This window comes from Pelophylax lessonae (genome assembly GCF_965119305.1).
Source record: "Pelophylax lessonae genome assembly, chromosome: 11".
Lineage (NCBI taxonomy): Eukaryota > Metazoa > Chordata > Amphibia > Anura > Ranidae > Pelophylax > Pelophylax lessonae.
The window spans coordinates 144,797,261-144,816,212 of NC_138778.1; the positions used below are offsets into that span (position 1 = coordinate 144,797,261).

The 18,952-nt window shown below is 43.6% G+C and overlaps 1 protein-coding gene across 1 annotated transcript in view; it reads left to right on the top strand.

The window, feature by feature from the left end:
• The first annotated feature begins 3,185 nt into the window (after positions 1–3,185).
• Positions 3,186–18,952, top strand: part of CCDC40 (coiled-coil domain 40 molecular ruler complex subunit) — a 141,164-nt gene continuing 125,397 nt past the window's right edge. Inside the window, exons 1-2 of the mRNA XM_082272557.1 lie at positions 3,186–3,326; positions 16,953–17,016. Coding sequence (XP_082128683.1) covers positions 3,310–3,326; positions 16,953–17,016 — 81 coding nt within the window. The 5' untranslated portion in view covers positions 3,186–3,309. The remainder of the gene's footprint in view (positions 3,327–16,952; positions 17,017–18,952) is intronic.

The following is an 18,952-nucleotide window of genomic DNA, read 5'->3' on the forward strand; positions in this document are numbered from 1 at the left end:
GTGCGTGCCACCAGCATCCTGCTCCCTCTGTGATTGGAAACAGCGGGAGCCAATCAGCGGGTCTAGCAGACTCTATGCCTGCTGACACCCGACGATCATTCGGAACAAATGCAGAACTGCAATCTGCCTATGGAAACAAGGCATAGCACTGATCTGTGACAAGGGAAGGCTGTGATCCTGTGTTACTACAAAGCAGGAACACGGATCTCTACCTTCACACAGTGAAAGCACCCCCCCCCCCACAGTTAGCAAGCACCCCCTAGGAACACATTTAACCCTTTGATTGCCACTGATGTTAACCCCTTCCCAGCCAGTGTCATTAGAGTGACAGTGCATATTTTTAGCACTGACCACTGTATTAATGTCACTGGTCCCCAAAAAGTGTCATGTTAGTGTCTGCTTTGTCCGCCGCAAAATGGCAGTCCAGCTATAAGCCGCTGATTGCCGCCATTACTAGTAAAAAAAAAAAGAAGAAAATTCCATAAATCTATCCAATAGTTTGTAGACACGATAACTTTTGTGTAAACCAAGCAATATACAAATATTGGGATTTTGTTTTTTTACCAAAGTAGCAGAACACATAATGGCCCAAATTGATGAAGAAATTTGATGGTTTACATTTTTTTTATTGGATGCGTTTTATAGCAGAGAGTAAATCTGGATACACACTATACAATTGTCTTTAGACTTTTTCCTTTAGATTTACCAAAACCATATAATATGAGGTCAAACCTAAACACTTTCAATTTGTATGCAATCTGGCAGGCCCTTGTACTACATAGAAAAGGTAAATCTGAAGGAAATGGAACAAAAATTGTATAGTGTGTATCAAGCGTAACCACATTAAGATCACCCGCCACACATTTACTGCGACAGGCAGCCTTTCCTGCCTGAACCAACATAGCTCTATGTCGGTCTCGCGTCTGGTGCTGGGGGGGGGGGGGCTAACGCGTGCCACCACCAGCACACTCCCGCCCCCACTAGGCAGTGGGGTTGCCGATGCACAGGAGCGGCAGCCGCAATTGCTGCCAGCCACCCGTGATCGCTCCCTGCTGAGAGAGAAGGACGGTTGGCTGTTATAAACACAGCTGACCGTTCTCCCTGGAATGATCATAGAGCTCCTGTGATCCTTTTATATAGTACACAGGTCTCTGTGATCATTTCACAAGCCCATCCCCCATACAGTTAGAAAACACCCCCTAGGCTCACACTTAACCCTTTGATCACCCCTAGGTTAACCCCTTCCCTGCCAGTGTCATTATTACAGTAACAGTGCATATGTAAAGCACTGATTACTGCAGTAATGTCACTGGTACCCCCAAAAGTGTCAAAAATGTCAGTTAGGGGTCCGATCTGTCCGCCACAATGTTGCAGTCCCGCAAAAAAAAATCGCAGATCGCCGCCATTACTAGTAATAAATAAATAAAAATGACATAAATCTTTCCTGTAGTTAGAAGACGCGATAACTTTTGTGCAAACCAATCAAGATACGCTTATTGTGATTTTTTTTTTACCAAAAATATGTAGCAGAAAACAAATTGGCCTAAAATGTTAAAACATTAGATTTTTAACTTTTTTTTTTTTTTTTGGAATGTTATATAGCAGAATGTGAAAAAAATTTTTTTTTTGTTTTTTTTTTTTTTATAGCACAAAAAATAAAAATCGCACAGGAGATCAAATACCACCAAAAGAAACGCAGTGCCAAATTGTAAAAAAATGACGTGGTCATTAAGTGGGTGAATGCTTCTGATCCTTAAGTGGTTAAGAAATATTGGGGAGTTTTTTCAAAATTTTGGGCTTTTTTTTTTTGTTTATAGCACAAAATAATAAAAAACGCAGAGGTGATCAAATACCACCAAAAGAAAGCTCTATTTGTGGGAAAAAAAAGGACGTAAATTTATTTAGGTACAGCGTCGCACGACCGTGCAATTGTCCGTTAAAATAACGCAGTGCCGAATCGCAAAAAAAGGCCTGGTCATTAAAGCGGAGTTCCACCCAAAAGTGGAACTTCCGCTTTAGGTATTCTAACCCCCTGATATGCCACATTTGGCATGTCATTTTTCTGGGGGGGGGTGTGGAGCGGGTACCTAGTTTTGACATGTACCCGCTCCCACTTCCGCTCGGAGCGCCGCGGCGCCCTGAACGGAAGTTCTCCTCTCCCCCTCCCTCCCTGCAATCTTCTGGGACACGTCAGAGGTCCCAGAAGATTTCCGGCCAATCAAGATGCGCAGTGCAACTTGCGCATGCGCAGTGGGTACCCGGCTGTGAAGCCGCAAACTGTCACAGCTGGGTGCCCACAGCAGTGATGCCGGCGCCGAGGGAGAGGATCGAGGCTTCGGGCGGCCGCATCGCTGGACCGTTGGACAGGTGAGTGTGTGATTAGGCTGAAACTCTGCTTTAAGGGGGAGTAAACCTTCCAGAGTTAAAAATGTACACCCCTGAATCGGACCTGGTACAGTCCTTGCACAGCAGGGCTGGAGTGTGGGAGGAAGAAACAGTACAAGCAGCCCATTAGTTCAGAAGCATGCTGATAGGAGAAGAGAGCAGAGTGACAGAGAGATGAGCCAATCACTGTGCTCCTAATCTATACCATCTATTCCCATGCTAAGGCAGTAGACTGGGGACATGTAGTGTGGGAAGGTAGTAGTGCAGGGTGACTAGTACAGTACAGTACAGGCTATGATGTGATCCCTGTATTGGATTCTTTGTATCCGTTATAATGATCTCCCCCTGTCATCCGCTCCCTGACCTTCTAATGGAAGGAGTGTGATAGAAAGGTGACGGGGGATGGGGGGGGGGGTGACCCCGGGAACAAGGACATGTCACCCACCGTCTTTGTCCTACCTGCCCCTGGCCGTCCCTCCGCACACCGCACACCGCCTGCCTCTGGGACACGCCGATCACTGCCCCGTCCGGCCTCAACCATGAGCAACGGGGCGGGGCGGATCCGGGCAACTCCTTCACTGGCAGCACACTAAGGATCGGCCACGTACCATCCACACACAGCACACCGACCGGGGCTGGAACACTGTATACAATGTACTGACACCCCCCCCCCCCCCCCCCGTACTGTACACAATGACACCGCTCACAACACTTTATTATCTTATCCCATACAACACAACCCCGGGGGTACTACCACTGCTGTCCCAGGGGGGCGCTATCCCACTGCAATGTCCTGACAATGCCTTCTGTATAATACATCAGTGTGGACGCTTCTCTCTCACCAACCCCGCCTACTGTATCTTGGTACAGTCCACAAACGCTAGGCTTTCATCCCGGAAGTTGACACTGTTTCCTAGCAACAAGATGTCTGCTGAGGGCAGGTGAGTGCAGCTTTACAGTATATCTCCTCTGCATTATTATATTTTATTATTAATAAATACCCCACACAGAGGGCTGGGCAGGGCAGTGCTGCTTTATATCTCCTCTGTATTATTTTATTATTAATAAATACCCCACAGAGGGCTGGACAGGTGAGTGCTGCTTTAGATCTCCTCTATCTTATTTAATTTTTATATTATTAAATACCCCACTCAGTAGGATGAGTAGCCAAGTGCTTTTTTCCTTCTCCTCTGCCCCATTTTATTTTTTTATTAATAAATACCCCCCACAGAGGGCTGGGCAGTTGAGTGTATTCATGGCTCTAACCTGAAATGGGGATTTCATCCTAGCAATGCTTTTAAAGCGGTCCTTTTATTTTAATCTAACGCATTTCCCTGCACAAAGCCTAGGCTCACATATGTGCAGCAGCCCTTTCATTTGAAGGTGCAGCTGTACCCATGAGAAACGCAGGGAAGAAAGTCCCCGGCCAAATCTGACATTGCTCTCCTACCTGTAAAAATCTTTTTTTTTTGCGCTTGGAAATTTCTTAGAACCCCCAAATATATATACTGTGTGTGTGTATGTGTATATATACACATACACACACACCTCAAAAAGTTAATTTATTTCTGTAATTCAATTTGAAAGGTGAAACTCCGTATGTTATATAGATGTGTTACACACAGACTGATATATTTGAAGCATTTCTTTCTTTTAAAGTGGAGTTCCAGCCATTTACTCACCTGTCCAACGGTCCAGCGATGCGGCCGCCGGAAGCCTCGATCCTCTCCCTCAGCACCGGCATCACTGCTGTGGGCACCCGGCTGTTACAGTTTGCGGCTTCACAGCCGGGTACCCACTGCGCATGCCCGAGTCGCGTTGCGCGCCGTGATTGGCCGGCAATCTTCTGGGACCTCTGACGTGTCCCAGAAGATTGCAGGGAGGGAGGGGGAGAGGAGAACTTCCACTCAGGGCGCCGCGGCGCTCCGAGCGGAAGTGGGAGCGGGTACCTGTCAAATCTAGGTACCCGCCCCCCCCCCCCCCCAAAAAATGACATGCCAAATGTGACATGTCGGGGGGTCAGGACTCCCTAAAGCGGAAGTTCCACTTTTGGGTGGAACTCCGCTTTAACCGCTTGCCAACTGCTCACAGTATATTTACATCGGCAGTCAGCCCCTCACAGGCAGAGCAACGTAGGTCTACATCGCTAGCCTGTGAGGCTCTGGGGAGCGAGCGCGCGCCCCCGGAGGTCATAGACCCCCCCGCGCGTGTGACCGGCGGACCCGATGATCGTTGGGGGAGAGGGAGAAAGTCAGGCAGCTTGTATAAACAAGCTGCCTGTCATTCTCCTCGGTGTAAAAACGCTGATCACACGGTTCTACAACGTAGAACCGTGTGATCAGTGTCCCTACAGCTAAAGCCACAGCCAATCACAGTAGAAAGCACACCCCTAGGGACATACACAGCCCCTCCCTCTCAAATAAAGTTAAACCCTTCACTACCAGTGTATTTTTACAGTAACAGTGCATATGTATAGCACTGATTACTGTAGAAATGTCACTGGTACCCCCAAAAGTGTCAAAAATGTCAGTCAAGGGTCCAATCTGTCCGCCGCAATGTCGCAGTACTGCAAAAAAAATCGCAGATCGCCGCCATTACGCGTTAAAAAAAAACAACAAAAATGACAAAAATCTTTCCCTTTGTTAGTAAATGCACTTTTGCGCAAACCAATCAAAATACGCTTTTTGCAATTTTTTTTACCAAACATATGTAGCAGAAAACAAATTGGCTGAAAATGTTAAAAAATTTAGATTTTTACATTTTTTTGGGGGGGAATTTCATATAAAAAAAATGTGAAAAATATTGTTATTTTTCCAAAATTGGCGCTCTTTTTTTGTTTATAGTGCGTGATCAAAAAATCGCACAGGTGATCAAATACCACCAAAAGAAAGCTCTGTTTGTGGGGAAAAAAAGGACGTCAAATTCATTTGGGTACAGCGTCGCACGACCGCGCAATTGTCCATTAAAGTCACGCAGTGCCGAATCGCAAAATACCCCCTGGTCGTTTAGCAGCCAAATCCTCTGGGGATTAAGTGGTTAATTTTGATGATTATGGCTTACAGCTAGTGAAAACCAAAAATTCAGTATCTCAGAAAATTTGAATATTAGAGAAGACCAATAGAAAAAAAAATATATTTTTTTTTAATACAGAAATGTTGGTTTACTGAAAAGTATGTCCATGTACAGTATAATATGCACTCAATACTTGGTCGGGTCTCCTTTTGCATGAATTACTGCATGAATGTGGCGTGGCATGGGGGCGATCAGCCTGTGGCACTGCTGAGGTGTTATGGAAGCCCAGGTTGCTTTGATAGCGGCCTTCAGCTCATCTGCATTGTTGGGTCTGGGGGTCTCTCATCTTCCTCTTGATAATACCCCACAGATTCTCTATGGGGTTTAGGTCAGGCGAGTTTGCTGGCCAATCAAGCACAGTGATGATACCATGATCATTAAACCAGGTATTGGTAGTTTTGGCAGTGTGGGCGGTGCCAAGTTCTGCTGGAAAATGAAATCAGCATCTCCATAAAGCTGGTCAGCAGAGGGAAGCATGAAGTGCTCTAGAATTTCCTGGTAGATGGCGGAGCTGACTTTGGATTTGATAAAACTCAGTGGACCAACACCAGCAGATGACATGGCTCCCCAAATCATCACTGACTGTGGAAACTTCACACTGAACCTCATGCAACTTGGATTCTGTGACTCACCACTCTTCCTTCACACTCTGGGACCTTGATTTCCAAATTAAATGCAACATTTTCCACAGTCACTGATGATTTTGGGGAGCCATGTCATCTGCTGGAGTTGGTCCACTGTGTTTTATCAAGTCAAAAAACTAATAACTGATTTAATGATCATGGTATCACTGTGCTTGATTGGCCAGCAAACTCGCCTGACCTAAACCCCATAGAGATTCTGTGGGGTATTGTCAAGAGAAAGAGAAACACCAGACCCAAAAATGCAGACGAGCTGAAGGCCACTATCAAAGCAACCTGGGCTTCCATAACACCTCAGCAGTGCCACAGGCTGATCGCCTCCATGCCACATTGATGCAGTAATTCACGCAAAAGGAGCCCCGACCAAGTATTGAGAGCATAATATATTGTACATGGATATACCGTACTTTTCAGTAAGCCAACATTTCTGTATTAAACATCCTTTTTTTTTTTTGTTATTGGTCTTGGATAATATTCAAATTTTTGGGGATACAGAATTCATAATCATTAAAATGAAAAAAAAAAGAAAGAAATGCTTGAAATGTATCACTCTGTGTGTAACACTTCTATATAAAATATGAGTTTCACGTTTTTTCAGTGAACCACTGAAATAAATTAACTTTTTGATAATATTCTATTTTTTTTTAGATGCACCTGTATGTGTGTGTGTGTGTGTGTGTGTGTGTATATATATATATATATATATATATATATATATATATATATATATATAAGTATCTCACAAAAGTGAGTACACCCCTCACATTTTTGTAAATATTTTATTCTATCTTTTCATGTGACAACACTGAAGAAATGACACTTTGCTACAATGTAAAGTAGTGAGTGTACAGCTTATATAACAGTGTAAATTTGCTGTCCCCTCAAAATAACTCAACACACAGCCATTAATGTCTAAACTGCTGGCAACAAAAGTGAGTACACCCCTAAGTGAAAATGTCCAAATTTGGCCAAATTAGCCATTTCCCTCCCCAGTGTCATGTGACTCAGTGTTACAAGGTCTCAGGTGTGAATGGGGAGCAGGTGTGTTAAATTTGGTGTTATCGCTCTCACTCTCTCATACTGGTCACTGGAAGTTCAACATGGCACCTCATGGCAAAGAACTCTCTGAGGATCTAAAAAAAATAATTATTGCTCTACATAAAGACGGCTTAGGCTATAAGAAGACCCTGAAGCTGAGCTGCAGCACAGTGGCCAAGACCATACAGTGGTTTAACAGGACAGGTTCCCCTCAGAACAGGCCTCACCATGGTTGACCTAAGGAGTTGAGTGCATGTGCTCAGCGTCATATCTAGAGGTTGTCTTTGGGAAATAGAGGTATGAGTGCTGCCAGCATTGCTGCAGAGGTTGAAGGGGGTGGGGTCAGTCTGTCAGTGCTCAGACCATACGCCACACACTGCATCAAATTGGTCTGCATGGCTGTCATCCCAGATGGAAGCCTCTTCTAAAGATGATGCACAAGAAACAGTTTGCTGAAGACAAGCAGACTAAGAGAATGGATTACTGGAAGTCTGATGAGACCAAGATAGCCTACAGTGAAGCATGGTGGTGGGAGTGTCATGGTCTGGGGCTGCATGAGTGCTGCCAGCACTGGGGAGCTACAATTCATTGAGGGAACCATGAATGCCAACATGTACTGTGACATACTGAAGCAGAACATGATCCCCTCCCTTCAGAGACTGGGCCACAGGGCAGTATTCCAACATCATAATGACCCCAAACACACCTCCAAGACAACCACTGCCTTGCTAAAGAAGCTGAGGGTAAAGGTGATGGACTGGCCAAGCATGTCTCCAGACCTAAACCCTATTTAGCATTTATGGGGGATCCTTGAACAGAAGGTGGAGGAGCACAAGGTCTCTAACATCCACCAGCTCTGTGATGTCGCCATGGAGGAGTGGAAGAGGACTCCAGTGGAAACCTGTGAAGCTCTGGGGAACTCCATGCCCAAGAGGGTTAAGGCAGTGCTGGGAAATAATGGTCACCACACAAAATATTGACACTTTGGGCCCGATGTGGATTTTTTCATTTAAGGGTGTACTCACTTTTGTTGTCATCGGTTTAGACATTAATGGCTGTGTGTTTGAGTTATTTTGAGGGGACAGCAAATTTATACTATTACTGACCAGTATGAGAGAGTGAGAGTGATAACACTAAATTAACGCACCTACTTCCCATTCACACCTGAGACCTTGAAACACTAATAAGTCACATGACATCGGGGAATAAAAATGGCTAATTGGGCCCAATTTGGACATTTTCACTTAGGGGTGTACTCACTTTTGTTGCCAGAGGTTTAGACATTAATGGCTGTGTGTTGAGTTATTTTGAGGGTACAGAAAATGTACACTGTTATACAAGCTGTACACTCACTACTTTACATTGTAGCAAAGTGTCATTTCTTCAGTGTTGTGTATATATACAGACACACACAGTTCTTTAAAAAAGTAACATTTTCCACATTTTGTCATGTTACAACCAAAAACATAAATGTGTTTTATTGGGATATTAAGTAATAGAACAACACAAAGTGGCACATAATTGTGAACTGGAAGGAAAATGATAAATGGTTTTCAACATTCCTTACAAATAAATATCTGGAATTGTGGCTGCATTTGTATTCAGCCTTCTTTACTCTGATACCCCTAACTAAAATCTAGTGGAACCAATAGCCTTCAGAAGTCATCTAAATGATATATGGAGTCCACCTGTGTGCAATTTAGTCTCAGTATAAATACAGCTGTTCTGTGAAGTCCTCAGAGATTTGTGAACAATAGTGAAGAAACAGCATCATGAAGGCCAAGGAACACACCAGACAGGTCAGGAATAAAGTTGTGGAGAAGTTTAAAAGCAGGGTTAGGTTATAAAAAAGATCCCAAGCTTTGGACATCTCACGGAGCACTGTTCAATCCGTCATCCGAAAATTGAAAGAGTATGGCGCAGCCAGTGGTGTAATTAGGTTTTATGCTGCCCTAGGCCTGACTAAACTCGTGCACCCCCTAATTTAAATATGACCCACCCCTTCCTGTCAAGGCCAGGCCCCTTCCCATTTAAGAACCGCCCTGCCATCTGTAAACCACACCCCTCCTCTTTAGGCTCCACCTGTTGTAACATGCATGGTGAGCCTTATTCTCTACAATCTGATTGTACAATCTCCTTTTGAGCTACCATCAAATGTGTAGTACAAGGTCCTGCCGGATTTCATACCGAATGAATGTTTGGCTTTGTCCTTATATTACATGGTTTTGGTAAATATAAAGGAGAATGTCCAATCAGATTTTTTTTTTCTTTAGTGTTTGGTCAGCTTTATGGAGACTGTTGGAGAAGGGGAAGAAGGGATGGATGGATAGAGGGATTAATGGATGGATGGAAGTAGGGGTGAATGAATGGAAGGATGGACAGATTTATGGATGGAGGAATGAATGGAAGGAGGGATGGATGGGGAATAGATGTATGGAGTGTAAGTAGCTGTCATGCACTGACCTGGTTTTCTCTGGACCAGCTCCCCCCCCCCCCCCCCCCCCCACTGCAGAAGTGGACTTTAGTGAACAACCCTAGACATGTCTCTCACAGAGGGACCGGTCGTCCTTGCTGGGGGCTGCTGTGTCTCCTGGAGGTACACACCCGGTCACTGTTGGATTCCCTTGCCTGTCTCTTCTGTTGCATGAGAGATCTGGCTATTAGCCGTAGCCATAGTCAGTGTGGGGAAGGCTGCAGGTGTGCTGAGTCCTCCCTCTTCTCCAGGATGTTGGAGGGGAGCGAGATCAGGACTTTCCCATCACTCCCAGTCCTGGAAGATCCCAACAGGCCACCAAAGGCTGGAAGACATCCTGGAAGAGCCAGGAGTGAGGGATCGGTCACAGGGTGGTATTCCTGGAAGTAATATGGCAGCACATCCCTGAGCCAGGCATCCTACATTCTTCTCCTATGGGGGGACAAATCCTGGGTCACCCTTCAGAATAAAATGTTGGCTTTTATTGGAAATTGTTTAGTGTTATTTTAATAAGACTGACCTCTGATCGCCGTTTATTTTCCTGTTTTGGAACCTAATGCTTCTGATTCTCTTTCCTCCTCTGCTGTCCCTCTTGTAGTCTGATGGACTTTGATCAATATATGTCCTTTTATGTAATTATGATATATTGTATGGTATTCTGGTAACTGTATGCAAATAATAATTGCAATGATTGGATATACTATATCGATTATTATTATTATTTTTATTTCACATTCCGTTGTTTCCATTTTCCTCCATATTTACAGTGACAATTGCAGGGGTCCAGACAAAGCATATAACACTGCCAGGGGTGCTTACAATAGTTATCACTAGGGTTTAACGAACCCGGACTGTATTGTTCGGGATCGTACCGGACATTTGGGTATTCGGTACCCGGACCCGAACCAGAACATTTCACTGTATGTTCGGGTACTGTCCGTTGTTTGGTAAAGTTATTTGATGTTTTGGCGCGGTTTTAATGGCGCAGTTTCAACAGGTGCAAGGCAGCCAATCAGCAAGCGTTTAACTAGTGTGCCCTAGAAGCCATCACAGCCATGCCTACTAATGGCATGGCTGTGATTGGCCAGTGCAGCATGTGACCCAGAGTCTATATAAGCTGGAGTCACATAGCGCCACGCGTCGCTCTGCTATAGCTATACTAGGGAGAGGTTCCTGACTGCTGCTGCTGAGAGAGAGATAGGAGATTATTGTAGGGGCAGGCTGGAGATTGCTTTTAAAGAAAGCATAGGAAGAATCTTCTTTGATTAGACAGCAATCTACATTGATTGTATTGTGTGGGGGTGAAGCGCACGATCTTTATGCCCTGTCCTGAGCCCAGTGAGGAGGAGAAAGGAGAAAAAAAAAAAACTTTTATCAGTCTGTTAGTTGTGCGGTGCTGCACATTTAATGCAAGCTGAGTGCATATGTGTCTGCTTAATCTGCATTTAAGAAAGAAAAAAACTTTTTTCCTTCATATTTTACTGTGACTTACAGCGTTTAGACAGACACTGCTTTTCAAATCTGCTATTCAAAAAGCACCAACTAACTACTTAAGCCCCAGCCCTATTTCGGACACTTTTTGTTCACAAGTTAAAATCAGTATTTTTTCCTAGAAAACTACTTAGAACCCCCAAACATTATATATATATATATTTTTTTTAGCAAAGACTCTGGAGAATAAAATGTCGGTCATTGCAATATTTTTTGTCACGCGGTATTTGCGCAGCGGTCTTCAAAACGCCATTTTTTTGGAAAAATTTTGAAAAATCACATTTCACTGCATTTAAAACATACTAAACAGTAAAGTTAGCCCATTTTTTTTGTATATTGTGAAAGATGATGTCACGCCGAGTAAATAGATACCCAACATGTTATGGCTTAAAATTTCGCCCCCCCCCCCCCCGTGGGACGGCGACAAACTACGGTCAATAGAGATCTCAATAGGCGACGCTTTAAATTTATTTAACGGTTACCAGTTTGGAGTTAGAGTGTAGCTCTTTTTTTAAATTATTGCTCACGCTCTGGCGATCGCGGCGATACCTCACATGTGTGGTTTGAACAGCGATTTCATTTGCAGCTCGATTTCCGTATACATTTTTTTTGTGCGCGAGCTAACAGTGACGGGGGCAGCTAAATTTTTTTTTTTTCTTCCCATTTATTTTATTTATTTTTTTAACTTTATGACAGTTTTAAAAAAAAAAAAATCTGATCACTTTTATTGCTTTCACAAGCAATGTAAACATCCCTTGTGACAGCAATATGTAGTGACAGGTACTCTTTATGGAGGGAGCGAGGGTCTAAAAGACCCCAGACCCCTCCACTACACTTCCATGTATGCAAAACGCAGAAAACTGCGTTTTTGCATACAGCCATTTTTTAAATTTGCCACCTTTTGCAGCACAGTAACCCGGAAGTGATGTCATGGACGCCGCCTCCGGGTTACGTCATCCGAGACCCGATCGAAGCCATTTCCGGCATTGATCGGGACTCCATCCAGCCAGCGGACGTGCCGGCTGGGTGCTCGGGGCTCCCGGTGGGACGGGAGCCCCGGTAAAGGCCACGGAAGGCGGGAGGGGGGGACGTCCCCTCCCGCCCCCCTGGGTAACGATCGAGCGGCTCCCGAGCCGCATCGGTCATTACCGACGGAAAGCCAACCGTCGGCTCTAAACCACGGTACTGGGATGATGCCTCTAGCTAGAGGCATCATCCCGGTACACTACCGCAAAGTTTACCGACGTAGGGATATGTTAGTATGCAGTAAGTGGTTAAGGGGACAATTATTTATCAGATTTTCATTCATATGTTACAGTGCGATACACCCATTGCATACTGTTGTTGTATTCCGCTTTGCAATAAAAACCCATTTAGGGGCAAAAAAAGTTAATTGCGGCCTAGTCTGCATATGTTACAGTGAGATACACCCATTGGATACTGTTGTATTGCGCTTTGCAATAAAAAAAACCCATTTAGGGTCAAAAAAAGTTTGATTGCAGCCCTATCTGCATATGTTACAGTGAGATACACCCATTGCATTAAAGTTATATACAAATGTATATGTAACAAACATATGTATATTTGTATGTAACAGCGCCTTACTTTACTGGAATATTATTATTTTTAGTTTTGGACCGGAGTGGGATTCAAACTTGCTGTTTTGTACCCCTGTTAGCAACATTCAACCTCTCTATTTGTCATGTTTATGCAGTAGTTATCACCAAATGTGAAAGTAAAAGAAAATCCTTCATTTTGGGTTGTTGCCAGACCAGTAAAAGAGGGCAAATCTTACAATGGGGACACTAGTTCTGGTGACAACCGAGGATTCCCTCACTCTGAAGGGATTTACTTTCATTTCCGGTTTTGGGTATGGGACAGGAAGTGAAGAGAAATCTCCCCAATTGGGACACAGAAAGGAAAAAAACAGCAGGGGTTATAACATTCCATTACACTTTCGAAATGTGGGGAAAAAAATATTTTCCTTTAGTTTTTACTTGAAGGAACTTCAGTTATGGAAGTTTTTACCCCCTTCAGAAAGATTGTTCCCTCTGCACAGAGCCCTGTGTTGATTGTCAACATAGGGCTCTGGGCTGTGATTGGGCACAGCCGATCAGCAGGTCCCAGCGATAAATAATTGGTCAGGATCTGCTGCAAGACTCCCGCTGTGCACAATACCAGCAGGTGTCGGCGGGGAGGCACGCATGCACGCAACCTAACTCTGGAAGCAGGCAGCAACGTACGGGTGCATTGCTTTGCGTGCACCAGCTGCCCGTCCGCAGTACATTGCAGGCAGGCGGTCCTTAACTGGTTAATAAGAAGCTCTTTTCAAGAGCTACAGCCACCCAAGATTCTTCAACACTTAAAACATTTCCAATATAGTCTGGAGGAATATTCTAATACATTTTTGAAAGTTTAGTAGCTTATAACCACTTCTGGACCGGAAGGATTTGCCCCCTTAATAACCGGGCTATTTTTTGCGATTCGGCACTGCATTACTTTAACTGACAATTGTGTCGTGTGACACTGTAACCTAATAAAATTTATGTCCTTTTTTTCCCACAAATAGAGCTTTCTTTTGGTGGTATTTGATCACCTGTGCAATTTATTTTTTATTTTTTTGCGCTATAAACAAAAAAAGAGCGACATTTCTGAAAAAACAAAAACTAATTTTTTCACATTCTGCTATATAACATTCCCCAAAAAAAAAAAAATTTAAATCAAATTATTTTGTCCTTTCAGGCCAATGTGTTTTCAGCTACATATTTTTGGTAAAAAAAATCCCAATAAGCGTATTTTGATTGTTATGTGCAAAAGTTATCGGGTCTACAATCTAGAGGAAAGATTTATGTAATTTTTTTTTTTTTACTAGTAATGGCGGTGATCTGCGACTTTTAGCAGGACTGCGACATTGTGGCGGACAGATCGGACCCCTAACTGACATTTTTGACACTTTTGGGGGTACCAGTGACATTACTACAGTATTCAGTGCTAAAAATATGCACTGTTACTGTAATAATGACACTGGCAGGGAAGGGGTTAACCCAGGGGCGATCAAAGGCTTAAGTGTGAGCTTAGGGGGAGTGTTTTCCAACTGTATGGCGGAGGGGCTTGTGGAATCAACACGGAGACCTGTGATCCTAAATATGAGGATCACAGGCTCTCTGTGTTCATTCCAGATAGAACCGTCGTTCTCTTCCACGTCGTTGGCTTCCTAATGGAGATGGGCGTGCGCCTCCAGCGATGCGTACACGCCCCCAGGAGCGCTCCCGCAAACCGCCGTACAGGTACAGCGGTTCACGCAGCAAAGCCAGCCTGCCGCAGTATATTTGCGGCGGGTGGTCGGCAAGCGGTTAAACATTTATTCCAAGAAAGAAAAACTGTTGCTGTAAGTGCTTAAAGAAGTAGTTGTAAACCCTCCTATTGTTTATGCTGTCATCTTAGCCTTTGTTTGATCTGCAGTTGCTGTGGCACTACACATGTGATCCATCATGACTCCTGGCAGTTGATGACTTGACAGTTTGGTTGAGAGCACAAGCAGCCATGACAGTTATTGAATGTAAATGTTTTGGTAAATAGTTAACTTGATGGGTTTGGTTCTGATTTAAAGCCCCACTCCAGGATAATTTTCAACGCATTAGTCCAAATAGGGTTTTACTCAGAGTTGTATAAAGTACTCGAAACCCATACTTGAGTAAAAGTACAAGTGCTCGATCAAAAAGTGACTTGAGTAGAAGTGGAAGTGCTCGATCAAAAAGTGACTTGAGTAGAAGTACTAAAGTATTCAACATTTTTTGTACTTAAGTATTGCAAGTAGTTTTTTTTTTTAAATTTTGCTACTCAAGTACTGAAAGTAAAAGTACAAGTACTGTGTTATGTAGTTATTAATCTCTTAAGCCCCAGAAGATTTGGCTGCTAAAAGACCAGGGGGTTTTTTGCGATTTTTTTACTGCGTGACTTTAACGGACAATTGCACAGTCGTGCGACGCTGTACCTAAACAAATTTGACGTCCTTTTTTTCCCACAAACAGAGCTTTCTTTTGGTGGTATTTGATCACCTGTGTGATTTTTTGATCATGCGCTATAAACAAAAAAAAGAGCGTAAATTTTGCAAAAATAACAATATTTTTCAAATTTTTTTATATGAAATTCCCCCAAAAAAAATGTAAAAATCAAAATTTTTTAACATTTTCGGCCAATTTGTTTTATGCTACCTATGTTTGGTAAAAAAAATCGCAAAAAGCGTATTTTGATTGGTTTGCGCAAAAGTTATTGCGTTTACTAACAAAGGGAAAGATTTTTGTCATTTTTGTTTTTTAATACGTAATGGCAGCGATCTGCGATTTTTTTTTTTTCGGTACTGCGACATTATGGCGGACAGATCGGACCCTTGACTGGCATTTTTGACACTTTTGGGGGTACCAGTGACATTACTACAGTAATCAGTGCTATACATATGCACTGTTACTACAAAAATGACACTGGCAGGGAAGGGGTTAACTGTATTGGAGAGGGAGGGGTTAAGTGTGTCCTAGGGGCGTGATTCTAACTGTATAGGGACATGGCTATTGGTGTAAAAACAAAGATCAACGGTCCTACATAGTAGAACCGTCTGATCTTCATTTTTACACCAGGGAGAATGACAGGCGGCTTGTTTACATAAGCCGCTCCGCCTTTCTCCCTTCACCGGAGCGATCGTAGTGTGACATCGGGTCCGCCGGTCACACGCACTGACTTGACAGTGAACGAGCCGCAGCAGGCGCGCGCCCGCCTGCAATTGGCTCTCAAGTCAGTGACAGGCGAGTGACGTATCCCTACGTCACTCTGCCTGGCCGGGGCTGACCGCCGCAGTATATAGTCGTGCGGCGGTCGGCAACCGGTTAAAGAAAGAAGTCAAAAGTTTGAACATCATATTGTTTTTTATTATTTCAAATGCAGCTTTTATTTATACATACAGTAGCATTTATTTTCGTATGCGCTGATAATACACATGTTTTGAGCTTCATGAAACCTGCCATCTACTGTTCTGGCAGTGGTAATTTTTATAATTGTAACGAGTAACTATGCAGCACAAAAAAAAAAATATCGGAGTAAAAGTATTGAAATCATCGAAAAAATGTACTGAAGTAAAAGTGGAAGTAGGAGAAAAAAATTCTACTCCAGGAAAGTACAGATACCGCCTTTCCGTACTTACGTACAGTAGTGAAGTAGTTCTACTTAGTTACTATACATCTCTGGTTTTACTGCTGCATAAGATCCATTTCAAGAACTGTGTTCCAAATCTTGCAAAAGTGTTTCACAAACCCATGTCAGAAGGAAAGTACATACAGTGCCTTGCGAAAGTATTCGGCCCCCTTGAACTTTTCGACCTTTTGCCACATTTCAGGCTTCAAACATAAAGATATAAAACTGTAATTTTTTGTGAAGAATCAACAACAAGTGGGACACAATCATGAAGTGGAATGAAATTTATTGGATATTTCAAACTTTGTTAACAAATAAACCACTTGTTATTTTTTTTTTCTATAATCCTCAGCTAGCATTCTTTGAGACGAGTCCTGGGATCCTGAGAAAAAGACCAGGGAGCCATTGCTGAGGTCTTCTGAAAATGGTAATTGGCTGACTGCTTCTAGTTAAAAAAAAAAAACAAAGCTTGTCTAAGTCCTAGCCCATTTCACTTATTCTGGACACCTTGGTGTGCATAAAAATGAGGAAATAAATTAAGGCATGTGAAATAAAAAAGAAATTTGTAATGAAATCCTAGCATTATATACTGTATATTAACTACATAGTTATAAAAATATACAGTTTTACACAATAGTTATCCTTTAACATGTCATTTATTTGTATAGCCCCAGGTCTGATATGGAACATGTTGGTGATACAGAGAAGGACCTTCAAGTGTCAAGTGGCGAGGTAAGAGAAGGTCGAGACTCGTGAGGGGAATGCCTTATTAGCACTTTATCTAATGATCCTTTTCTGAAAATGGAAACCACAACATTCTACATTTACAACAAGCACATCATCTAATAACCACAAGAGGGCGCCATCATGTGGCCTACAAAATGGATGAATAATAGCCTCTGATAATAGGGGCTACCTACAGCGCTTGTTAATAATGTGCATATATACTATATCCGTATAAATCAACAATTCATGTAAACAATATGTGCATCAAAATTGCTCCATGTAAATATGCAATAGTGGACAATTTAAAAGGTGCATGTAAAAGTACATGAATTGTTGAATTATTTATACGGATATAGTATATATGCACATTATTAGCAAGCGCTGTAGGTAGCCCCTATTATCAGAGGCTATTATTCATCAATCCTCCCTTTGCCCCCAGCAGCTGCATATTTAATATAATTTATTATATATAAAGGCTGCCCCTTTTTAGGTGTAAAACACTTCCTATAACAAAAACACAAAATCTACACACTAGTCCATCTATACAAACAATGCACTATATCCAATGGCATTATTGAAACCAATACATCTGTAAATATAGATGAAGTCCTACTTTTGAGTAAAAAAAAGTCCCTAATCACTGTGCTCTTGAAAAAATAGATGTGAAGCATACATTTCTTCTTTATATTAGAAAGAGTGCTCCTCCACGTGCCTCAGTAAAATGAACAACCACCAGATAATAGTGGCCAACAAAGCAACCACCAAGACATTTTTTTATTAAATCCTGCGATGTAATTCCAGGTCTTTTCCATATAAGGCTGCCGGCAATCGGAAGATCGACTGTTCAGGGGGGGGGGGGGATTGTACCTGGTGGGGGCTCCTTCCAGGGCCCCCCATCCTGACTGGATCTGTCCTTGAGGCCTTGTCTCCTCTCCCTCCTGGGTCCCTGTATGCCTTGTGGTGCCGCATGGGACCACCGTTTTGTTGTAGTCTATGTATTTTTATGCATGGCGTCCATGTTTGCGTAGTCCAGCTGCCATTTTGCTGTGGTTTGCCATTGAAAATCGTGGCGGCCATGACAGTGGAGCCCTGTGGGTGGCGATTTTGGCAGTGGGAGCCCCTCCTCATCCCCTGGTGCTGACTCCTGGATCAGTTTATTTCCTGATCGCTGCATGTGTAGTGCATCATCCTGGCGGCTGCAAGCACTTGTTTCTGCGGGTGATGGGTCTGGTGGGGTCCTCTCCCTCTCTGCTGAAGTTCGCTTGGTGCTTTGTGCCTGGCGACCAGGTGGTTCTGCTAGCGCAGCGAGGGTTGTCCCAGTGTTTTACACTTTTTGCGGGGTTCCCCTGGTGACTCATGGAGTCTCTCTGAGGCTGCCGGTCCCTCCGGGTCCCAACCATCCATCCATGCACTGACGGCGGTCCTGGAGTCCGTTGTGTCCCGGGTGGAGATGACTTTCCGGTGTCGGGCTAGCAAAAAGCGTCCCCTGCCTCATCTGTCTCATTAGATCCTGAATCTGATTCGGCTGCCGCAGACGTGGGTCACCCTACTGGATCTGCGACCACGACCTGGAATCCTCTGATAGTGAGGACGATTCCTCCATGTCAGCGACCGTGCACGAAAAGGTGCTGGTGGATGCACTGATTGTATCTGTGCGTGAGACCCTGAAGATGGAGGACACAGCTGAAGCTGTGACGGAGGCGTAGGTACCCTTTGGCACTGTCAAGCCATCCAGAGCGTCAAAGGTGTTTCCTTTCCCTGCCTATTTTGACAGAATTGTCGCTTAAGTGTGGGGACCACCAAAGCGTCCCCGTGGGGTTCCTAAGCGCTTTACTAGGTGTTGCCCCTATGAGGAGTCCCTTCCTAAGAAGTGGACTGTGCCACCAGTGGTGGACCCTCCAGTTTCCAGATTAAACAAGGCAACCATAATTCCGGTTAAAGA